Genomic DNA, 23,720 nt, shown 5'->3' on the forward strand with positions numbered 1-23,720 from the left:
TCTCAAACCTCGTTCAAACCTTACGCTCAAACCCTAACTGAGAAGATATCATCTATAGCTGCAAACAGTTTGTACATTTCACCTGTATCTAACTTTCAGTTCCTTTGATTCCAAATGTGTTGCTAAGGCTGGTTGAAATTTTTTCTTGAGACGTTTTTCCATGGGAAATTGGATTTTGCATTCAACAATTTTTTCATGTAATTATTTTTCCGTGGAAATTATCAGCTTTCTGTCAAAATACAAAACTCCCCTCCTCCCTAAATTATGCCTGTGGGACTCTGATGAAGTTCCTGGGCAGTTCAGCAAGAGGAGAGACCATCATGCATTCAGGGGGATGTAGTCCAGCCTGGACGCCAGGAACATGGAAGAGATTGGTGGTGTGTGGTATCTGAGGCACCCCCGGGTACTTCCAAGTGAAAATATTAAGTTTTTAGCTAAAAAAATTTGGTCACCATGAAAAAAAAACAACGCTTTGTGGATTAGGTCTACACAGTACCCAACTTGCAATGAATACACCAGGATGAAATATACCCTAACCTCATACTCTGTAACTCTGATAGAATTTGCATCATTTAATAACACAGTAAGAAAGAGTAGGTCAAATTAATCCCCAGGGCACCAATTACACCAGGCTGGCTTTGGTTCACTGAATGCATTAATTAGGTGTTGTGGCTCTCTGAACTCAGGTACTCCCAGTTGCTTCTCGAATCATGGGCCATAGATCGCACATCTCCGTATAAAATTTCCTGCATGCTCCCAGACTGGCAGTTTCTATTGATGGGGAAATGCCACCACATCTCTCTCTCTCTTCTCAGCAGGTACGTGCTATTGTCCTGAATTACAGTCAGTCACACACAGAGACACCATGGGGATCAGCAGCTATTGAATTCCAGACCTCCAGCACTAAAAGCCTCAGCCCCAACTCCGACCCCTTCAGCTAAAGGAGCGACCTCATGGGTTGGAAAAAAATAGGTAATTACAAAGTCACTGAAGCCAGGGCTTCCCATGATGTCGCTGGGTTTTCATACGGCTCAAGTAAATGTCCAAAAGCTTAATTAGCACAGGAAGCAACTTTACCCCAAACGGACGTGCCAAGCCATAGAGCTCCCCTTGCCCAAAGATGGTCAAAAGATTGACACTTCTTCACTCTCACCCCTTCTTTAGATAACGAATAATCCCTGCAGACTGATTCTCTCACAGCAGAGTCACAAGTCACTGTTTTCTCTTTGGATTAGTGAACAGGAGTGTTTGTATGGGGGGCATGATTAACCTGCCTGTCATTGTGTTTGAACAGTGTCTGCATTTTATCGAACATCTGGAATAACCAGCTGTGAACATCTGGCTCTGTGGACTAAGCCCTTCCCTGAGCTGGTACTGATGTCCGTTAAGAAACTGATCTCCATTTATCTTCACTTACTTCATTACAGAGAAGGGGCAGGTTTTCCTCACTATCTTCCTGCCCACATCTCTGTAGCTGTCTGATCTCTGTTGAGAGGAGATGGAAGAGGGAAATCACTCGGAGGCGACTGAGTTCATTCTCTCAGGACTGACAGATCGTCCGGAGCTGCAGGTTCCCCTGTTCGGGGTGTTCCTACTGATTTATGGTTTCACCCTGGTGGGGAATGGGGGGATGATCTTGTTAATCACAATTGATCCCCGACTCCACACCCCCATGTACTTTTTCCTCAGGAATTTGTCTTTCTGTGACCTCTGCTTTTCCTCGATAATTTTCCCTAAGATGCTGCTGAATTTCTTAGCCGAGAGGAAAAGCATTTCTTACACTGCCTGCGCTGTACAAATGTATCTCTCTATCGCTTTTGGAGATGCTGAGTGCCTCTTGCTGGCTGTGATGGCGTATGACCGTTATGTGGCCATCTGTAACCCGCTGCTCTATACGGTCACCATGTCCAGGCACCTTTGTAAACAGCTGGTGGCTGGGGTGTACATTCTGGGGGTGGTTGATTCAATGTTAAACACGTGTTTTACATTTGGGCTGTCATTCTGCAGCTCCAACATCATCAATAATTTCTTCTGTGATGTCCCCGCGCTGCTGGCGCTCTCTTGTTCTGACACCCGCATCAATGAGATTGTGATGTTTGTTTCAATGTGCTACATTCAAGTCATCAGCTTTCTGACTGTCCTCCTCTCCTATGTCTATATCACCTTCACCATCCTGCAGATCCGCTCTGCCGAGGGCCGACACAAAGCCTTCTCCACCTGCACTTTCCACTTGACCGCTGTGGTCCTGTTTTATGGCACCCTCCTCTTCATGTATTTACGTCCCACATCCAGCTATTCCACGGATACAGACAAAGTGGCCTCAGTGTTTTACATGCTGGTGATCCCCATGTTGAACCCCCTCATCTACAGCCTGAGGAACATGGAGGTGAAGGACGCCCTGAGGAAAGCAATGAATAAATTCTTGAGTCTGTTTCATTCAGTACTGGTTTAGTGGAGGGGAGTGGAAACAGGTGAAGTCAATTCTCAGCCCATTACAAAATAATTTCGGTGAGCCCGTGTTAGTTTTGTTCATTATTATATTGTTATTATTATTAATTTGTTTGTATTCCAACAAGGTCTGCAGTCCCCTATGGAGATCAGTGGACAAAAAAGGGAAGCATCACAGGAAATGCAGGAAACCCAAGTGCATAATGTGCCAGTTTCGGTCACAGAAACCCTCATTGGGACTGTCACCTCATGTGCTGAAATTACCTCTGAGCCCATTTTCCCTGTGAGCCTGGGCCTCCAGAACCCTGTCTTGTTGAGCCAGAAACAGTAGCCAGCTGCAACACAGACCTAGGCTCTGGGTGATGCCCCCAAAGCTGCAGATCTAGACTGAAACCAGCTCAGCAGGACACCTGTCTCCCCTGTTTGCCCCCCCCCCCCGCATAAAAATTACTTTTACTGAGTTTATAAATAAACAAAAGTGATTTTATTAAGTATAAAAAGTAGGATTTAAGTGGTTTTAAGTAATATCAGACATAACAAAGCAAAATAAAACAAAACCCTCATGCTAAGCTTAATACACTCAGTCATCAGTTACAAACGTTCCAGTTTTTCTGAGGATAGTGGACTGTTGCCTGCATGCAGTGAAAGGTTTGAATAAGCCAGATGAACACCATTTCCTCCCTCTCATCCTTCTTTATTAATTTATTCAAATCCACCACAAATGGTATATATCACCACACATTTATTTATTGCCATAACTCGTTTCATTTCCTTCTTTCAGTCCTTCTGGGAGCAACCTTAATATTTTATAATAAAGTCACAGGTAAACAAACACTCGTCTTTCTCATGTTCTGTCCCACTTTCTAGAAGAATGAAAAAGCTCTGGAAAGGGATGAAGCCAGTTAAAATGGATCTCAGCATCTGCTCTGCTGCTGAGATAACGTCCTTGGCTTTCCCTGTGGTGCTGTTTCCATACATAGAATGTTGGTTCCATTCGCTGAACAGGGTGTGGGAAAAAAAGATCTGTGACCTATAGCTGAAAACAATCATATCCCATTTCAAGACCCATCACCTTTCTGGGCTCATGGATCTTAACCTCCTCCCTGGATTGGAACTGGTGATGCAAAGGGGAAAGGCACCTTGTCAGCCTCAAAACCTGCAGCCATTTCTTTTCCCCAAAACTGTCTTTCTTAAAATCCTTACTCTTTATCCACCACCCGCATGGCTCAGCAATTATCTCACTGCTTCAATTCTGCAGAGCAGACCACCACACATCAGAGTGAGGAGAGAGACTTTTTTTTAAACTTGATATCACTGTAAAGTCGATACTGACCTGTGGGGCAATTTAAGTGATTTGTCCACTTTCTGACAGAACAGAAGAATGAACCCAGGTCTGCTGAGTCCGAGTCCAGCAGACCATCTGCCCTCCATGGATCAGGGAGAGATGGATGAAACGATTCCTTTCCTACCCAAAAGAATCTGCTATCCTGTGACCCTAAATCTTTAAATAAAGCCACATCGGGTCAAATGTAATATCCCCAAACCAAAACTCATGCATGTCCCATTATAAGAACATAAGAACATTAAGAATGGCCATACTGAGTCAGAGCAAATGTCCATCCAGCCCAGTATCCTGTCTACCAACAGTGGCCAATGCCAGGTGCCCCAGAGGGAGTCAGCCTAACAGGTAATGATCAAGTGATCACTCTCCTGCCATCCGTCTCCACCCTCTGACAAACAGATGCTAGGGACACCATTCCTTACCCATCCTGGCTAATAGCCATGAATGGACTTAACCTCCATGAATTTATCCGGTTCTCTTTTAAACCCTGTTATAGTCCAAGCCTTCACAACCTCCTCAGGCAAGGAGTTCCACAGGTTGATTGTGCGCTGTGTGAAGGAGAACTTCCTTTTATTTGTTTTAAACCTGCTGCCCATTAATTTTATTTGGTGGCCCCTAGTTCTTATGTTATGGGAACAAGGAAATAACTTTTCCTTATTCACTTTCTCCACACCACTCATGAATTTATATACCTCTATCATATCCCTTCTATGGGTATGTATACACTATGAAATTAGGTCGAATTTATAGAAATCGTTTTTTTAGAAATCGTTTTTATATGTTCGAGTGTGTGTGTCCCCACAGAAAATGCTCTCAGTGCATTAAGTGCATTAACTCGGCGGAGTGCTTCCACCGTACCGAGGCAAGCGTCGACTTCTGGAGCGTTGCACTGTGGGGAGCTATCCCACAGTTCCCACAGTCTCCGCTGCCCATTGGAATTCTGGGTTGAGATCCCAATGCCTGATGAGGCTAAAACATTGTCACAGGTGGTTCTGGGTACATATCGTCAGGCCCCCGTTCCCTCCCTCCCTCCATGAAAACAGCAGCAGACAATTGTTTCGCACCTTTTTTCTTGAGTTATCTGTGCAGACTCCATACCATGGCAAGCATGGAGCCCGCTCAGGTAACCATCACCGTACGTCTCCTGGGTGCTGGCAGACGTGGTACTGCATTGCTACACAGCAGCAGCAACCCCTTGCCTTGTGACAGCAGACGGTGCAATAGGACTGGTAGCCGTCATCGTCGTGTCTGAGGTGCTCCTGGCCACATCGGCCATGAGCGCCTGGGTAGACATTGGTGCAGGTTCTACATTAGAAGTGACTTGACCAATTCATTCTCTTTAGTCCTGCAGTCAGTCCTACTGAACCATCTTATGGTGAGCAGGCAGGCGATATGGATTGCTAGCTGTCATATTGTACCATCTTCTGCCTGGCTGGCAAGAGATGAGGATGGCTAGCAGTCATATTGTACCATCTTCTGCCGAGCAGCCATGAGATGTGGATGGCTTGCAGTCCTTCTGCACCGTCTGCTGCCAACCAAAGATGTAAAAGATAGATGGAGTGGATCGAAACAAGAAATAGACCAGATTTGTTTTGTACTCATTTGTTCCCCGCTCCCCCCCCCCCGGCTAGGGGACTCATTCCTCTAGGTCGCACTGCAGTCACTCACAGAGAAGGTGCAGCGAGGTAAATCTAGCCATGTATCAATCAGAGGCTAGACCAACTTGCTTGTTCCAATAAGAACAATTACTGAGGTGCACCATGTCTTATTGGAACCCTCCATGAAGTCCTGCCTGAAATACTCCTTGATGTAAAGCCACCCCCTTTGTTGATTTTAATTCCCTGTAAGCCAACCCTGTAAGCCGTGTCGTCAGTCGCCCCTCCCTCTGTCAGAGCAACGGCAGACAATCGTTCCGCGCCTTTTTTCTGTGCGGACGCCATACCAAGGCAAGCATGGAGGCCGCTCAGCTCACTTTGGCAATTAGGAGCACATTAAACACCACACGCATTATCCAGCAGTATATGCAGCACCAGAACCTGGCAGAGCGATACCAGGTGAGGAGGTGACGTCAGCGCGGTCACGTGAATGATGAAGACATGGACACAGATTTCTCTGAAAGCATGGACCCTGCCAATGCATGCATCATGGTGCTAATGGGGCAGGTTCATGCTGTGGAATGCCGATTCTGGGCTCGGGAAACAAGCACAGACTGGTGGGACCGCATACAGGTCTGGGACGATTCCCAGTGGCTACAAAACTTTCGCATGCGTAAGGGCACTTTCATGGAACTTTGTGACTTGCTTTCCCCTGCCCTGAAGCACATGAATAGCAAGATCAGAGCAGCCCTCACAGTTGAGAAGCGAGTGGCGATAGCCCTGTGGAAGCTTGCAATGCCAGACAGCTACTGGTCAGTTGGGAATCAATTTGGAGTGGGCAAATCTACTGTGGGGGCTGCTGTGATGCAAGTAGCCCATGCAATCAAAGATCTGCTGATATCAAGGGTAGTGACCCTGGGAAATGTGCAGGTCGTAGCAGATGGCTTTTCTGCAATGGGATTCCCTAACTGTGGTGGGGCCATAGACGGAACCCATATCCCTATCTTGGCACTGGAGCACCAAGCCGCCGAGTACATAAACCGCAAGGGGTACTTTTCAGTAGTTCTGCAAGCTCTGGTGGATCACAAGGGACGTTTCACCAACATCAACGTGGGATGGCCGGGAAAGGTACATGACGCTCGCATCTTCAGGAACTCTGGTCTGTTTCAAAAGCAGCAGGAAGGGACTTTATTCCCAGACCAGAAAATAACTGTTGGGGATGTTGAAATGCCTATAGTTATCCTTGGGAACCCAGCCTACCCCTTAATGCCATGGCTCATGAAGTCGTACACAGGCAGCCTGGACCGTAGTCAGGAGCTGTTCAGTTAGGGCTGAGCAAGTGCAGAATGGTGGTAGAATGTGCATTTGGACGTTTAAAGGCGCGCTGGCGCAGTTTACTGACTCACTTAGATCTCAGCGAAACCAATATTCCCACTGTTATTACTGCTTGCTGTGCGCTCCACAATATCTGTGAGGGTAAGGGGGGGGACGTTTATGGAGCGGTGGGAGGTTGAGGCAAATTGCCTGGCTGCTGGTTACGTGCAGCCAGACACCAGGGTGGTTAGAAAAGCACAGGAGGGTGCGGTACACATGAGAGAAGCTTCGAAAACCAGTTTCATGACTGGACAGGCTACGGTGTGAAAGTTCTGTTTGTTTCTCCTTGATGAAACCCTCCGCCCTTTGGTTCACTCTACTTCCCTGTAAGCTAACCACCCTCCTCTCCTCCCTTCGATCACCGCTTGCAGAGGCAATAAAGTCATTGTTGCTTCACATTCATGCATTCTTTATTCATTCATCACACAAATAGGGTGATGACTACCAAGGTAGACCGGGAGGGGTGGTGGAGCAGGGAAGGAAAATGCCACACAGCACTTTAAAAGTTTACAACTTTAAAATTTATTGAATGCCAGCCTTCTGTTTTTTGGGCAATCCTCTGTGGTGGAGTGGCTGGTTGGCCGGAGGCCCCCCCACCGCGTTCTTGGGCGTCTGGGTGAGGAGGCTATGGAACTTGGGGAGGAGGGCGGTTGGTTACACAGGGGCTGTAGTGGCCGTCTGTGATCCAGCTGCCTTTGCTGCAGCTCAACCATACACTGGAGCATATTGGTTTGATCCTCCAGCAGCCTCAGCATTGAATCCTGCCTCCTCTCATCATGCTGCCGCCACATGTGAGCTTCAGCCCTGTCTTCAGCCCACCACTTACTCTCTTCAGCCCGCCACCTCTCCTCCCGGTCATTTTGTGCTTTCGTGCACTCTGACATTATTTGCCTCCATGCATTTGTCTGTGCTCTGTCAGTGTGGGAGGACAGCATGAGCTCAGAGAATATTTCATCACGAGTGCATTTTTTTTCTTTCTAATCTTCACTAGCCTCTGGGAAGGAGAAGATCCTGTGATCCTTGAAACACATGCAGCTGGTGAAGAAGAAAAAAAGGGACAGCGGCATTTAAAAAGACACATTTTATAAAACAATGGCTACACTCTTTCATGGTAAACCTTGCTGTTAACATTACATACATAGCACATGTGCTTTCGTTACAAGGTCACATTTTGCCTCCCCCCACCGCGTGGCTACCCCCTCAACTCTCCCCCTCCCCGTGGCTAACAGCAGGGAACATTTCTGTTCAGCCACAGGCAAACAGCCCAGCAGGAACGGGCACCTCTGAGTGTCCCCTGAAGAAAAGCACCCTATTTCAACCAGGTGACCATGAATGATATCTCACTCTCCTGAGGATAACACAGAGAGATAAAGAATGGATGTTGTTTGAACGCCAGCAAACATACACTGCAATGCTTTGTTGTACAATGATTCCCAAGTACGTGCTACTGGCCTGGAGTGGTAAAGTGTCCTACCATGGAGGATGCAATAAGGCTGCACTCCCCAGAAACCTTTTGCAAAGGCTTTGGGAGTACATCCAGGAGAGCTGCGAATGCCAGGGCAAATTAATCCTTTCACATGCTTGCTTTTAAACCATGGATAGTATTTTAAAAGGTACACTCACCGGAGGTCCCTTCTCCGCCTGCCGGATCCAGGAGGCAGCCTTGGGTGGGTTTGGAGGGGTACTGGCTCCAGGTCCAGGGTGAGAAACAGTTCCTGGCTGTCTGGAAAACCGGTTTCTCCACTTGCTTGCTGTGAGCTATCTACAACCTCATCATCATCATCATTATCTTCTTCATCCCCAAAACCTGCTTCCGTGTTGCCTCCATCTCCATTGAAGGAGTCAAACAACACGGCTGGGGTAGTGGTGGCTGAAGCCCCTAAAATGGCATGCAGCTCATCATAGAAGCGGCAAGTTTGGGGCTCTGACCCGCAGCGGCTGTTCGCCTCTCTGGTTTTCTGATAGGCTTGCCTCAGCTCCTTCAGTTTCATGCGGCACTGCTTTGGGTCCCTGTTATGGCCTCTGTCCTTCATGCCCTGGGAGATTTTGACAAAAGTTTTGGCATTTTGAAAACTGGAACGGAGTTCTGATAGCACGGATCCGTCTCCCCATACAGCGATCAGATCCCGTACCTCCTGTTCAGTCCATGCTGGAGCTCTTTTGTGATTCCGGGACTCCATCATGGTCACCTCTGCTGATGAGATCTGCATAGTCACCTGCAGCTTGCCACGCTGGCCAAACACGAAATGAGATTCAAAAGTTCACTGTTCTTTTCCTGTCTACCTGGCCAGTGCATCTGAGTTGAGAGTGCTGTCCAGAGCGGTCACAATGGAGCACTCTGGGATAGCTCCCGCCGAAGGCCAATACCGTCAAATTGTGTCCACAGTACCCCAAATTCGAGCCGGCAAGGCCGATTTAAGTGCTAATCCACTTGTCAGGGGTGCAGTAAGCAAATTGATTGTAAGAGCCCTTTAAGTCGAAAAAAAGGGCTTCATCGTGTGGATGGGTGCAGGTTTATATCGATTTAACGCTGTTAAATTCGACCTAAAGTCCTAGTGTAGACCAGGGCTTAGTCTCCTCTTTTCCTAGCTGAAAAGTCCTAGCCCCTTTAATCTCCCCTCATATGGGACCTGTTCCAAACCCTTTAACATTTTAGTTGCCCTTCTCTGAACCTTTTCCAATACCAGGGTATCTTTTGAGATGAGGAGACCACATCTGTACACAGTATGCAAGATGTGGGCATACCATGGATTTATGTAAGGGCAATAAGATATTCTCCATCTTATTCTCTATCCCTCCACATTACATTTCATTTGTCATTTTGTTGCCCAAGTTTTGTGAGATCTTTTTGAAGTTCTTCACAGTCTGCTTTGGTCTTAACTGTATCGAGCAGTTTAGTATCATCTGAAAACTTTGCCACCTCACTGTTTACGCCTTTCTCCAGATCATTTATGAACAAGTTGAATAGGATTGGTCCTCGGAAGGACCCTGGAGGAATGCCACCAGTTACCCCTCTCCATTCTGAAAATTTACCATTCATTCCTGTCCTTTGTTCCTTGTCTTTTAACCAGTTCTCAATCCATGAAAGGATCTTCCCTCTTATCCCATGACAACTTAATTATCCCTTACATCTGTTATGTACCCATGTCTGTTGCTATAGGACATTATATCTCATTGGCTTAGCCAGTCCCCTTGTTATTCTGCAGTTCCTCACTGGTGACTTTTTACTACGTTAATCAAGAGATTCACTGAGCAAGAACCTCAGGACAGAGATGACGATGAAAATGTAGGAGATGAGGATAACGAGGACGGAGATGATTTCCACGGAGCTGCCATAGTTATAGAGAAGGAGTTGATTGAGGGAAGTGTCAGAGCACAGGAACTTGAGGAGCTGTCAGGGTTCCCTCCCCACTCTGAACTCTAGGGTACGCATGTGGGGAACCACATGAAAGACCCCTGAAACTTATTTTTACCATCTTAGGTTACAACTTCCCCAAGGCACAAATTCTCCCTTGCACCTTGGATTAGGTAAACGCTGCCACCACAAAGTGATTCAACAAACATTTAGGGAGGGCCACTTGGAGCCCTATCTTCCCCCTAGTATATCCCCAAGCGCTACGCCCCCTTTCCTGGGGAGGCTTGAGAATAAACAAGATGACCACAGACCAACCTTGGGTTTTTTAGGACAGAGAACTTTATTAGAAAGAAAAAAGGTAAAAGAAGCACCTCTGTAAAATTAGAATGGAAGATAATCTCACAGGGCAATCAGATTCAAAACACAGAGGATTTTCCTCTAGGCAAAACCTTAAAGTTACAAAAAGAAAAAAAAAACAGAACTAGGAATATACCTTCCTCTCAACACAGAGAAAATCACAAGCCAAAACAAAAGATAATCTAATTCATCCCCGTGCTAGTGCTTACTAATTCTATAGGAGTTGAATTGCTTGCTTTCTTGATCTGACTCCGGCAAGAGCCACACAGAACAGACAGAAAAAATTTGCACCCCCCGCACCAGATTTGAAAGTATCTTGTCCCCTTATTGGTCATCATGGTGAGGGGCCAGCCGCGTTACTTGAGCTTCTTAACCCTTTACCAGTAAGAGGATTTTGTGCCTCTGGCCAAGGGGGATTTTATAGTACTGTATACAGAAATGTGGTTACCCTTCTGTCATAAATATAAAGGGAAGGGTAAACCCCTTTAAAATCCCTCCTGGCTAGAGGAAAAATCTTCTCACCTGTAAAGGGTTAAGAAGCTAGGATAAGCTCGCTGGCACCTGACCAAAATGACCAATGAGGAGACAAGATGCTTTCAAAAGCTGTGGGGAGGGAAAAACAAAGGGTCTGTCTGTGTGATGCTTTTGCCAGGGACAGAACAGGAATGGAGTCTTAGAACTTAGTAAGTAATCGAGCTAGATATGCGTTAGATTAGGATTTCTTTCAATGGCTGAGAAATTAAGTTGTGCTGAATGGAATGGATATTCCTGTTTGTGTGTCTTTTTGTAACTTAAGGTTTTGCCTAGAGGGATTCTCTATGTTTTGAATCTAATTATCCTGAAAGGTATTTCCCATCTTGATTTTACAGAGGTGATTCTTTTTATTGTTACTTCTATTAACATTCTTCTTTTCAAGAAGTGAATGCTTTTTTGTATTGTTCTTAAGATCCAAGGGTTTGGGTCTGTGGTCACCTATGCAAACTGGTGAGGATTTTTACCAAACCTTCCCCAGAAAGTGGGGTGCAAGTGATGGGAGGATTTTGGGGGGAAAGACATTTCCAAACAACGCTTTCCTAATAAAATAAACCCAGATAAACTTTTGGTGGTGGCAGTGGAAGTCCAAGGGCAAAGGGTAAAATAGTTTGTACCTTGGGGAAGTTTTCACCGAAGCTGGTAAAAGTAAGCTTAGGAGGTTTTCATGCAGGTCCCCACATCTGTACCCTAGAGTTTAGAGTGGGGAAGGAATCTTGACACCTTCCGTTTATATTTATGACAGGGGCCGAGGTGGGTCTTTCCAACCCCCTTTCCTCCCTGTGACTGGGGCGGTGTTAACAGGCCACTTGCACCTTGAATTGCCCCTTGAAATACGTGTGAACAACTTACACTAAACAATCTGTTCCACCTTGTATTTACCTGTGATATTCTGAGTTAGTTTCCCAGACCTGAAGAACAGCTCTGTGTCAGCTCAAAAACTTGTCTCTGTCACCAGCAAAAGTTGGTCCAAGAAAAGCTATTACCTCCTCCACCTTGTCTCTGTACAGTTCTGGTCAGTTATTGTACCAGCATCCCTGTGCTCTCAATGGCTAAGGTCATGTCTACACTCGAGAGCTTACAGCAGCACAGATGTACTAATGCAGCTGCGACGCTGTATGATCGCTCATGTAGCCGCTCTGTGCTGATGTGAGAAAGCTCTCCTGTTGGCCGAATAAAACCACCTCCATAAGTGACAGTCGTTATGTCGGTGGGAGAGCTTCTGCTACCAACATAGAATCATAGAAGATTAGGGTTGGAAGAGACCTCAGGAGGTCATCTAGTCCAACCCCCTGCTCAAAGCAGGACCAATCCCCAATTTTTGCCCCAGATCCCTAAATGGCTCCCTCAAGGGTTGAACTCACAACCCTGGGTTTAGCAGGCCAATGCTCAAACTACTGAGCTATCCCTCCCCCCATTAAATAAATAAATAGATAAAAAATTAAAAAACTGATGTGAATTCAAAGACTATCAGATATAAGGCCTCCAATGCCATTTCTGTGTGGGGTGATGCTAGCTTAAGTAGTGTCATTTTTATATGTGTATAATACTGTGATGAATTGGAGCTGGATTCATATCTAAAGGATGAAGTCCGTTGTTGCTTTCCCAAAGATTATCAGGCTCGGATGCCTGCAGGACAGGACCACTGTGGCGTTGCTGACCCAAAGAGTATCAGGCCTTTTAATGATTAATAGCTATTATTATTATCTGCAGTGTTGTTGTGCCCATGTTGGTCCCAGGATATGCCCACGTCATTCTGAATGGTTTCTTGCAAGAAGTGTAATGAGCCATGAGGGCATCTTGATTATCCACAAAGACTCACGATGAGGTCTTCGGCACAGTAAAAACAGTTCAACATAAGAATGGCCAGACTGGGTCAGACCAAAGGTCCATCTAGTCCAGTCTCCTGTCTTGCAACAGTGGCCAATGCCAGGTGCCACAGACGGAATGAACAGAACAGGTCATCTCAAGTGATGCATCTCCTGTCACCCATTCCCAGCTTCTGGCAAACAGAGGGTTAGGGATGCCAGTCCTGCCCATCCTGGCATCATTCCTGTCCATCCTCAGGTCCATACAATCTGAGCTGAATGAGATTCCCTTTAACTTTAATACATGGATTGACTGCTACTGCTCCCCAAGCCTGCTACTGGAAGGTCGTACATTCGTGCATGTGTGTGCACGCACGCACACACACACAAAGCCAGTATAATACATAGGCATAAGGCCTAGTAATTGTTCAGTTACTACCACCACATAATTACTGTGTCTCTTATTCACTGATAGCATTTTGACAGTCGGCACCGCTGTGAGGTAAGTGAACCTAAGGTTTGTAAAGCTTCAAGCCTGTAGGGGAGTACCTGTGTGGTATTGCTCACCTAAAAATTATTAGGCCTCAGGATACACAAAAGAAATGGCACGAGTGAAGGAACCAGCAGAGGCTGTCCAGAAGGTTTTAGAGCTGATGGTCTCCAGGCTAGCAACAGTATGGATTCTCCTGTATGTTTAAGACCTAGTTTTTTGACGAGTACATGTCGCAGGCACAAAGAACCCTGAAAGCATACTGATCTTTGGCCCAGAAGCATCACAGAGGTACAGCCATGTAGGCCTCATTCCTAATATTTCTGGGGCTAGCAACCCCACACAGAACCTGCTGGCCAGACAGACAACCTAACAATTACTGGGCTCGAGACACCTCACAAACCCTGCCCTGCAGTCATTAGCCTTCATAACCTTGGAGATATTAATGCCACAAAGACACCGATGGGCAGGTGTAATGAGGCTTTCCTGGGAAAGAAGGACTCACACGTTCAACAAAGATCAAATGGAAGACATCCAAAGATGTTTTTAGCTAAATGAAAGTAATATGCTTTTACAGTGGTTGGGAACTGTCACTATCAGATGCACTAATTCAGTGTAGTTCACAAGCATCCGTTTTAATCTTCAAGCTACCAACATCACACAAAGACACTGCCCGGGAAGGAAAAGGTTTAATAATCTTTGAAATAGTGGCACAACAGAGCAAAAATCAGGCTTTATAACCTTAAAGTTAGCAACGCACCACAAGATGGCCCTGTCTGCAACATTCTTATATCTTTAGGCTAGAAACACCACAAAGGCCTACTTTCAGAGTAGCAGCCGTGTTAGTCTGTATCCGCAAAAAGAAAAGGAGGACTTGTGGCACCTTAGAGTCTAACAAATTTATTTGAGCAGAAGCTTTCATTAGCTACAGCTCACTTCATCGCATGCAAAGGCCTAGTAGCTGTTTGGTTAGTCTCATGACCCAACACATCTTTTCGTGCATAAATTCCTAGAGAGGCTTGAGGCTAACTATGTTGCACAGGCATAAAGTCAAATAATCTTTAGGATTAAATAATAAGGATCGTTGCATGTGATCATCTGCCGTAATAATAATAGGGGCAAGATGGGTGAGATAATATCTTTTCTTGGACCAACTTCTGTTGGTGAAAGAGACAAAGCTCCCAGAGAGCACTGCTTCAGGTCTGGGAAAGGTACTCAGAATGTCACAGTTAATGCAAGGTGGAAAAAATTGTTATATATAAAGAATGAACACTTGTTAAGAACTCATTAAGAAACAATTGAAATGAAGTGTTTTGGTGGCATTGGACTGGGAACGTTTGGATTTTCTGTTCCAACATGACTTTTCATTTCCCCCTTAGGACACTAGCCTATGTGTTACCTGCATGGTATGGCTCTCCTAAACATTTTTAGGCCTTGATCCTAGATGGGAGTAGCTGTGTGGTATTTCTCCCCTAAATATTATTAGGCCTTAAGCCTAGATGGGAGTATCTCTGTGGTATTGCTCTCCTAAATATTATTTGGCCTTTAGCCTAGATGGAAGCACCTGCGAGGTATAACTGACCTAAAGATTACTAGGCCACAAACCTGTATGCAAATAATGCAAAGAGAAAACTCTGTGTTCAGAACTGTTTGGATGAATTCAGAGCAGAATAAACAAAAATTAAAACCAGTTGCTAAAGACAGAAAAGAATATTTTGAAAATCCACCCACTCCCCAAATAGACAGTGCACTTCACTTTGATCTGTCGCAACCCTCCTGGCATTTCTATTTCTACTCCTGGATCCCCTGGCCTTCCAGTCCTGTCCATCTCATCTTGAATCTACAGGATTCCCACACATGCCCCCAGCTCTGCATGAAATCCTAATTTGCATCCCCTTGGTTTCCATTACATTAAATACGTAGGATACGTGCGCGCGCACACACACACACACACACACACACACACACACACACACACAATCTCTACCAACACACTTTAGTTGAGAGGATAGATAGCCGAGCACTTAGGGGGCCTGTGGCAGGGCAGGGAGGCTAGCCGTAGTGGGGGCAAAGACACAACTGGAGGCTGGGGACTGGCTAGAGCAACATCTCGGGTGCGAGCCCGTTAGATGAGGTGGGTTCATGTCCCTGCCCCCACCCCCGTCAATGAGATTTCGACAGTCAATAGTATTTACATTTCTAGGTGCCCCAAAACCTTTTCGAGAATGATATTGGAGCAACATAACCTGCGAAGGGCGTGACACCCGAAGAAGTTGTTGACTGATGTGAGCAGGCAGCAGCAGAGGGCGCCAGAGAGCTACCTCCGCCTGCAGCGCCAACTCCAGATTGCAAGGTGCTCCAGCCCTGTGAGAATAGGAGCCACATAAGGAACTTAGCTAACGAGACCTGACCTGTAATAACCCCTCTAATTCTTTTCCTGGAGCCCCTGGAATTGCAGTCATAGCCTGTCCACACAGCTCTGACCATACCCCTCAATCCTGTTGTGCTACAGCTCCCCCCACCCCGATGTTTCAGTCTTTGCCCCCCACCACACCTCACACGGCTCTGCTAAAGTCTTTTCCATGAAATATTCCATGCGTAAGTGCACTGAATTCGTTTCAGCTGATAAAGCCTTAGGTGCGATGTAATGGAACTCATGGGCAGAATTGTTGATACACGGTGAGCTTTGTGTACTGAAGGGGGGCTGGTTTTTCCTGCAATCTCCATCCTAAAGAAAGTCTAAAGTCCCCAGGCCATTTCCTTCCCAGAAGCGCCTTAGTCTGCTCAGTGGTTCCAAGCTGACTGTGGACCAATGCTGAGCAAGGAAGCACTGCATGGACTGAGTGTACTGCCACTCCATGCATCTGACGAAGTTGGTTATAGCCCACGAAAGCTTATCCCCAAATAAACGTTTTAGTCTCTAAGGTGCCAGAGGACTCATCATTGTGTTTGAGTGTACTGAATTTCTCTGCTCCCCCACTACCCTTGTGCATCTGAGAGGCATCACAGAAACAAGGGAATGTGGAGCAGAGCGTGTCCAGGGACAGGAGTGGGAGTGTGTGTTATGGTGTTGGGCCCTATAGAGATAGTGTAATGAACCTGCCTCCTCATGGTCAGGCCCCACCTCCCACCCCACTCCAGAATTAGCTGGAGGAAAAGGATTGGACCACAGCTCATTCTGAGAGGGAATCTGGTTCATGTATGTCCACCAGAGGGCGCTGTCTCTACCCAAGTTCCGCATCGTGACAGTGCAGGTGTGAACAGGCAAGGCGGTGACATCCAGAGGGCAGGAGAGGATGAGGGTCAGCCAGGGAGCTGCTGAGAACGGGCAGGGACTGGCCAGAGTCAGCAGCCTGGGAGGCGCCTGTGGAAGGACAAGTAGCAGGCAGCCTGAGAGCAGGACCAGAGGCCGGGGACGGGAAGTTGTAAGCAGAGCATGAAAGCACCTGAGGCTCTCAGAAGGCGAAGTGTTTAATGGGGACCCAACAAGGGACGGAGAACCCACGAAGAGCCCACTGCTTGGAGGGCCCACCGCGCTGACCTCTGCGCTCATGGTACACGGAGCTCACTAGAAGGGACTGGTAAACTCGCAGCAACACCCCCCAGTGGGGACAGTAGATTCGATTTCAGAAAAGGAAGAGCTGGACTGTTCCTTGCATCGTGCAGTCCCCGATTGTGCCTGTTAGGCACAGCCATCCTAGATCCTGACAGGTATTTAGGTGCCTAATTCACATGGAAATCAATGGGACCCAGGCATGAAATCAACAGATCTATTAACTTCAGTGGGACTTACGGTAGGCCGATAGGGAACATCACCTCCTCCCGTCCAGGTCCAGTCATTTCTGCTGCCTTCTAAGAGGGAGGGGAAACATGAGCCTATCTCCTCCCTGCTTCTCCCCCTGTTTTTTGCGGGATAGCTCGCAGCCAAAAGGGGATTAGCAAGGAGCGATGCTTGGTCTCAGGAAAGCAAAGAGAATGCAGTCGTGCATGGTATCTGTGCAGGGGCGCTATGATGGACACTTTCCTTGCACTGTCTCCTTAACCCTGCACATTCAAGCAAGGACAATGTGACCATTTGCAGGCAACTACTCCCCTAGAAACTTAACTGTGCACAAATCCCAAGGCCTAGAAAACACATCCTGCACCAAAACTATGTGTCATAATTGCTTATAGGACCCAAGACCTTCAGCACCAAAGCACAGGGCCTTGAGCACATAGTTACTCCGTTTGCTGGTCTCCGTAATAGACTTTTATCTTCTCTACGGACCAGCCACTAGACGGGGGCATGTTGCATTTAGCTCGTATGTTACATTCACTCCAAATTTTCCCTCTGCAAAACGCTCCCAGAGAACTTTTTATTTGCTGGAATCTTGGTCTTTCCAGGTTTAATGGAATATTTCTCTTTCAGAACCTCTTCACATCGAGAGTGTCAAAGGCTGGAGTGATGAAGCATAAATGACCAATGATGGAAAAAGCTATTTGTTTGGCCCAGTCTACCCTAGAAAGGTTTGCCTGTTTGGCTACACTGGTACAGCTATACCAGCAAACCCGCCTAGCGTAGCCTCAGTTTATGCGAGCAAAAGAGCATTTTTGCCTCTATAACTTATATCCATTCCCCAAAAGAAATAACTAAATCAGCAAAAGCACTTTTTAAAATTTTTTTTTGCCATTATACCTGCATCTCCATTAGGGGCTGGGTTACACTAGAAACCGGTTTTGTGACTCAGGGGTGTGGAAACATCACACCCCAAGCCACGTAGTTAAGCCAGCCTAAGTCCTCAAGTAGGCAGCACTAGCTAGCACCTCTCAAGGAGGTGGATTACCTCTGCAGACAAGAGAACAACACTGATACCCTCTACACTGAGGCGCTACAGAGGTGCCACTGTAAGAATGCAAGTGTAGACAGGACCTGTGGATTTTGCTGGTACTGAAATGTTGCTTAAAAAAAAAATCACACGCCTAACCCACATCGCTATACTGACAAAAAGTTTCTTGCGTACACCTGGACTCAAGCGGACCAAATACCAAAAGCATAATTTGTGAGAGTTTTAATAAATACAAGTGCCATTGTCAGCCAGCTCTGATTCGTATGGCCATAGTATAGAAGTTAGCCAAAGGAGGCTGTGCATTGGTGATCCTTAGCTCAGATCCTCTGCAGGTGCAAATTGGCACAGGAGTCACACCCGCGGTGGCTCTGGCCTGTTGACTTCAACGGGAACACTGCAATTTACACCACCCAGAAGCTCCAAATGACCAATGTCAGTTACACCAGCAAAGAATCTGGTGTAGAGACTTCGATGGGGCTTCTGTGCTTCACACCACCTAAGGTTCTGGCCCACTGACTTCAGAGGATCAAAGCTGATTTATGCCAGCTGGGGATCTGGCCCCTTTGAATTACGTAGTGTTTATGGCCAATGTACATTAGCAGGAGATCTGAGCAATTAACTTGAATAGAGCATTACTTATTTACACCTGGTCCATTGGCATCAATAGAGTTATGCTGACACAGACCAGCCAGGGATACAGCTTTCACATGGCTGAGTGGGGAAAAACAGTGATGTTTAAAGAATGCTAATACAAGTTTGATTCCCATTAGCACTCACTCCCTTTATGGGTTTGGGTCTCAGGTGGGGGACAAAGGCAAGAAGAGTGAAGCTGCTTACTGGAGTCAAGCTTGAAGCACCTCAAAAGGACTGGACTTGCAGAGAGCGCTGAGCACCCACCTGTGACGGGTTGGATCACAGAAACCCCCTTCGGAGCTATCAACTTATGTACCGGGACTCCTTCTGCCCCTGCTTTCCTGCCCTGGCAGCTTGGGACTTCAGTGCCCTGCCTGGTTTGAGCCAGACCCGCTAGCCTGCTGCAAACCCAGACCCAGGTCTGAACCATGTCCCCTAACAGCTGTAGGTTTTCCTGGAAGCAGCTCAAGAAATGTTCCTGTCTTTAACACTCAGATGCTCAACTCCCAATGGGGTCCAAACCCTGAATAAATTCATTTTACCCTGTATAATACTTACACAGGCTAAATTCAAAGATTGTTCGCCCTCTTTAACACTGATAGAGAGATATACACAGCTGTTTGCCCCCCCACCACCACCCTGGTACTAATACATACTCCAGGTTAATTAATAAGTAAAAAGTGATTTTATTAAGTACAGAAAATAGGATTTAAGTGGTTTCACGTAGTAACAGACCCAACAAAGTGAATTACCAAGTAAAAAACAAAATAAAACACGCAGATCTATCTCTAATACAGTAATAAAACTGAATACAGATAAAACCCTCACCCTCATTGGTGTTCCATTAAGCTTCCTTTTACAGACTAGTCTCCCTCTAGTCTGGGTCCAGCAATCACTCACACCCCCTGTACTTACTGTCCTCTGTTCCAGTTTCTTTCAGGTATTCTTGGGGGTAGAGAGGCTATCTCTTGAGCCAGCTGAAGACAAAATGAAGGGGTCTCCCAGGGATTTTTATAGACTTTCTCCTCTGGGTGGACACCCCTCCCACTCCATGTGTCGAATCCAGTTACAAAATGGAGTTTTGGAGTCACATGGGCAAGTCAGATGCCCCTGCATGATTGAGTTCCTTACCAGCCAAACCACATTTCTGGGGAAGCTCAGATGTGGATTGGCATCCCCAAGTTCTATTGTCTATTAAGTGCTTCTTGATTGTGCAGTTAACGTGCACATTCCTTACTCCACAAGCTGACCAAATGCTCTACTAGGCTACTTAAAATACACAGCCAATATTCTTAACTCCAACTACAAAAATGATACGTGCATACAAATAGAAGGAATATATTCAGTAGATCATAACCTTTGTAGAGATATGTTAGATGGCCTATCTAGCATAACACATATTCCAGTTATGTCATATTTACACTCATAAGCATATTTCTAGAAAGCATTATGGGGTGTAACGTCACACCCTCCTCCTGAACATATTGCCAGAGACTTGGACACTGTCCATGGCAGAGGTAGTACCTGTAAAATCCCTGTTGGTTTCAGGTCACAATCCCTTTTAGTACCTTTAAACCGTAGGAGGTCATTCATGGGTGTTCGAGCAAGGTTTGGGGTTCCTGGTATCACAAAATCATAGAATATCAGGGTTGGAAGGGACCTCAGGAGGTCATCTAGTCCAAGCCCCTGCTCAAAGCAGGACCAATCCGCAATTTTTACCTCAGATTCTTAAATGGCCCCCTCAAGGATTGAACTCACAACCATGGGTTTAGCAGGCCAATGCTCAACCCACTGAGCTATCCCTCCCCCCTGGTCCCCACATGCCTGAAAACAACTTGGGGTGTAGTATTGCTAACAGAATGCAGACAGCAATATCTGTTAAAGTGGAGTTGTCTTGGCGTTTAGCCACAAATGCCTTGAGGTGGTGTGCCTCAGTTTCCCCTTCCACACAGCAGGGTAGGTCTGTTATGCTTTTGCTGCGGTGCCAAGGTTCCAGCCTGTTTACAGGTATGAGCTGAAAAGCAACATGCTTGTGGGACTGTCTTGCCACCATCCCTAGCATGAACAAAGCTTTTTTTTCCCCACAAAGCAGGTGTGTCCCACATGTTTAAAGGATTTACCACTGGTATTATCCTTTTTCTTGACCCACAGATGAAGTAGCAAAAGACACAAGATTAACAGGAAATCTTCAGCGGACAGGCTTTGTTCACACAATTTAGCTTGTTGAGTGTCTATTGCATTTCCCAATTCCTTTGTGTACCCTGGTAGGGGCTCTGATGCAGATTCTTCTGCCTCTTTAGAGAAGGCTTTTAATTCAGGCCTGTGTTTGAGGCTTTGGCAAGGAAAGGGGCACTGCACCCATGCCTACCCTTGGCCACTCCCTCTTGTGAAGCTTCCCAAGTGCAGTTTTTCTTCCACAGCCTTGAAGACAGAGTGTTATTTTTTATAAGGGTCACAGGGATAACATTCTTAAATAGAGTGCTCTGGATCGGTAAGATCCCCTCAGTTACCCCACTTTCTGCTCCCAAAGGTCAGCTGGGTGGGCACTCCCCTCCAGGAGGTCTGACCCCCAGTCTTCCCTTAAAACCTGATTCACGGGAGAGGAGTCTGGACTTTTAAGTGCAGATTTTTCACCCTCCTCCTGGGAAAAAGCCCCCCTACAAAATGTGGGCAGACCCTCCGGTCTCCCCTCACCTTCCTCTCTAGGCTCCCCACTGGGCCAGACACTCCTGTGTCCCCAAAAAGGGAAGGGGACCATGGTCCAGCTGTGGGCTCACAGCTTCCAGCTAGGACAGACCCTTCCCTGGCCAGCACAATCCTCCTCTTTCCCGCAGGTTTGGCTTGCTTCCAGCTACAGAGTCCCTGGGGTCTGTGCCCACCTCAGCTGTTACCACGACCCCAACTTCCACCTTTGGGGTACATGATTCTGTGCACCCCAGGGAGGGCCTCTCCCCTGCCAACCTGCAACTTCCTAGCAGTCATCAGCTGGGACGGCCTCCCTGTTACAAGGTGGAACATTCCCCTCCCGCAGGCAGATGATCACAGGACAGGAGCTGGCTTTCTCATAAAAAAACATCAGGTGGCAGTCCCAAAGGGGTTTCTGTGACACAACCCGTCACACAGAGTTTACGAATAAAATTGCAAAACAATGTGGGAGTAGGGGAAGGATAGAACCGATGGTCGTCAATTCCAGCATGGGCGGTTTAGATTGGACAATAGGAAAAACATCCCAACAGTGAGGGTGGCTAAGCACTGACCTAACTTGCCCAGGAAGGTTGTGGAATCTCCACCAGTGGAGATTTTTTAAGAGGAGGTTTGACAAACACCTGACAATGAAATAGGACTAGATTTGACAACTGGTCTTTTCCATGGGCAGCTTCTCTGATGCCTGGTTTACGCTTAAAAATTAGATCAACAGAGCTCTGAAGCACAGGGCGGGGAATCTTTTCACAGCCTGTGCAAGGCAGTTAGCTTGTACAGACCCTCAGTGTAATTCTTCCATTGACCGAGCTACTGCCTCTTGGAGACGTGGATTAACCACATTGAAGGAAAAACTCTTCCATCAACGTGGAAAGCATCTACACTACGGCGCTGCTGCACACCATAGCTGAGTCAATGCAATGGACTTAGGATAGACATTATCTGACTCGATGGATGAGTTTTCCCCCTTCCATTAAAACAATTTTTCTCTCCTTTTCCATCATTCTTCTCCCTCCCTTGTAAAGCTCTTTCCTTCTTTTGATAGGTAAATAAGTTCAGAAATTTTTCCTCTCAGCATTGTTCCTTCCTTCGCCTCCCATGAATGTCATTTCAATTAAAGGCTGAAATGATCTGTTTGTTTGTTTCAGGGAAGCCTGGCTGTTTAAAAATAGCCCGAGCTTCGCGAACCAGCTGAGCGGCGGCGAACCAGCTGAGCAGCGGGAACAGCAGAGCAGCACACAGCAGGAGTTTGCCTGGGAGTTTGCCTGGAGTGAGCCCAGTGAGGCTTACATCTTGCCAACTTCTCTGAGGAAGCTCATAGTACGAAGATGATATGGAAGGGGCCGGGGTTCAGCTGTTGTGACCTGCACTGGATGTGCAATGTTTGTCTTTCTTCCACAGGACAGAAGCGACTTTGTCTATACAAAGTGCAAGCTGGTCTCCATATTGGAAGAGAAGATTGAAGGTCTGGAGCAACAGATAACGACCATGCGTTGCATATGAGAATCTGAGGATTTTCTGGACAAAAGTCAGGATATGCTTCTACAGGCACAAAGCTCTAAATATTTAGAGCAGGTTGCACAGCGGAGCCAAGAGGCCAGTGAAGAAGCTTGGCAACATGTGACCTCCAGAAGAAGAAGGGGGAATGTCCAGATTCCAGCAACGCGGACACAGGTAACTAACCGCTTTCATGTTCTCTCCACAGGTACCATTGCGGAGAGTGGACCAGATGATACGTCGGGGGGGAGAAAGCAGAAGGAGACTCCGCTGGTTGGAAGGCATGAGATGCACTGTCCTGAGGTTGGGGATTCCACGACCACCACTCCCAAGAGAAGGAGGCGGGTGGTGGGGGTCGGGGACTCTCTCCTCCGGGGGACTGAGTCATCTATCTGCCGCCCCAACCGGGAAAACCGAGAAGTCTGCTGCTTGCCAGGGGCTAAGATTCGTGATGTGACGGAGAGACTGTCGAGACTCATCAAGCCCTCGGATCGCTACCCCTTCCTGCTTCTCCACGTGGGCACCAATGATACTGCCAAGAATGACCTTGAGCGGATCACTGCGGACTACGTGGCTCTGGGAAGAAGGATAAAGGAGTTTGAGGCGCAAGTGGTGTTCTCGTCCATCCTCCCCGTGGAAGGAAAAGGCCTGGGTAGGGACCGTTGAATCGTGGAAGTCAATGAATGGCTACGCAGGTGGTGTCGGAGAGAAGGCTTTGGATTCTTTGACCATGGAATGGTGTTCCATGAAGGAGGAGTGCTGGG

The 23,720-nt window shown here is 46.9% G+C and overlaps 1 protein-coding gene across 1 annotated transcript; it reads left to right on the forward strand.

Annotated features, from left to right (window-relative positions):
• The first annotated feature begins 1,498 nt into the window (after positions 1-1,498).
• Positions 1,499-7,830, forward strand: LOC141989036 (olfactory receptor 5AR1-like). The gene is made up of 2 exons (XM_074955263.1): positions 1,499-2,407; positions 7,795-7,830. The coding sequence occupies exons 1-2, from the start codon at positions 1,499-1,501 to the stop codon at positions 7,828-7,830; spliced, it is 945 nt and encodes a 314-aa protein (XP_074811364.1).
• The last annotated feature ends 15,890 nt before the right edge of the window (positions 7,831-23,720 follow it).

This window comes from Natator depressus, chromosome 6 (genome assembly GCF_965152275.1).
Source record: "Natator depressus isolate rNatDep1 chromosome 6, rNatDep2.hap1, whole genome shotgun sequence".
Classification (NCBI taxonomy): domain Eukaryota; kingdom Metazoa; phylum Chordata; order Testudines; family Cheloniidae; genus Natator; species Natator depressus.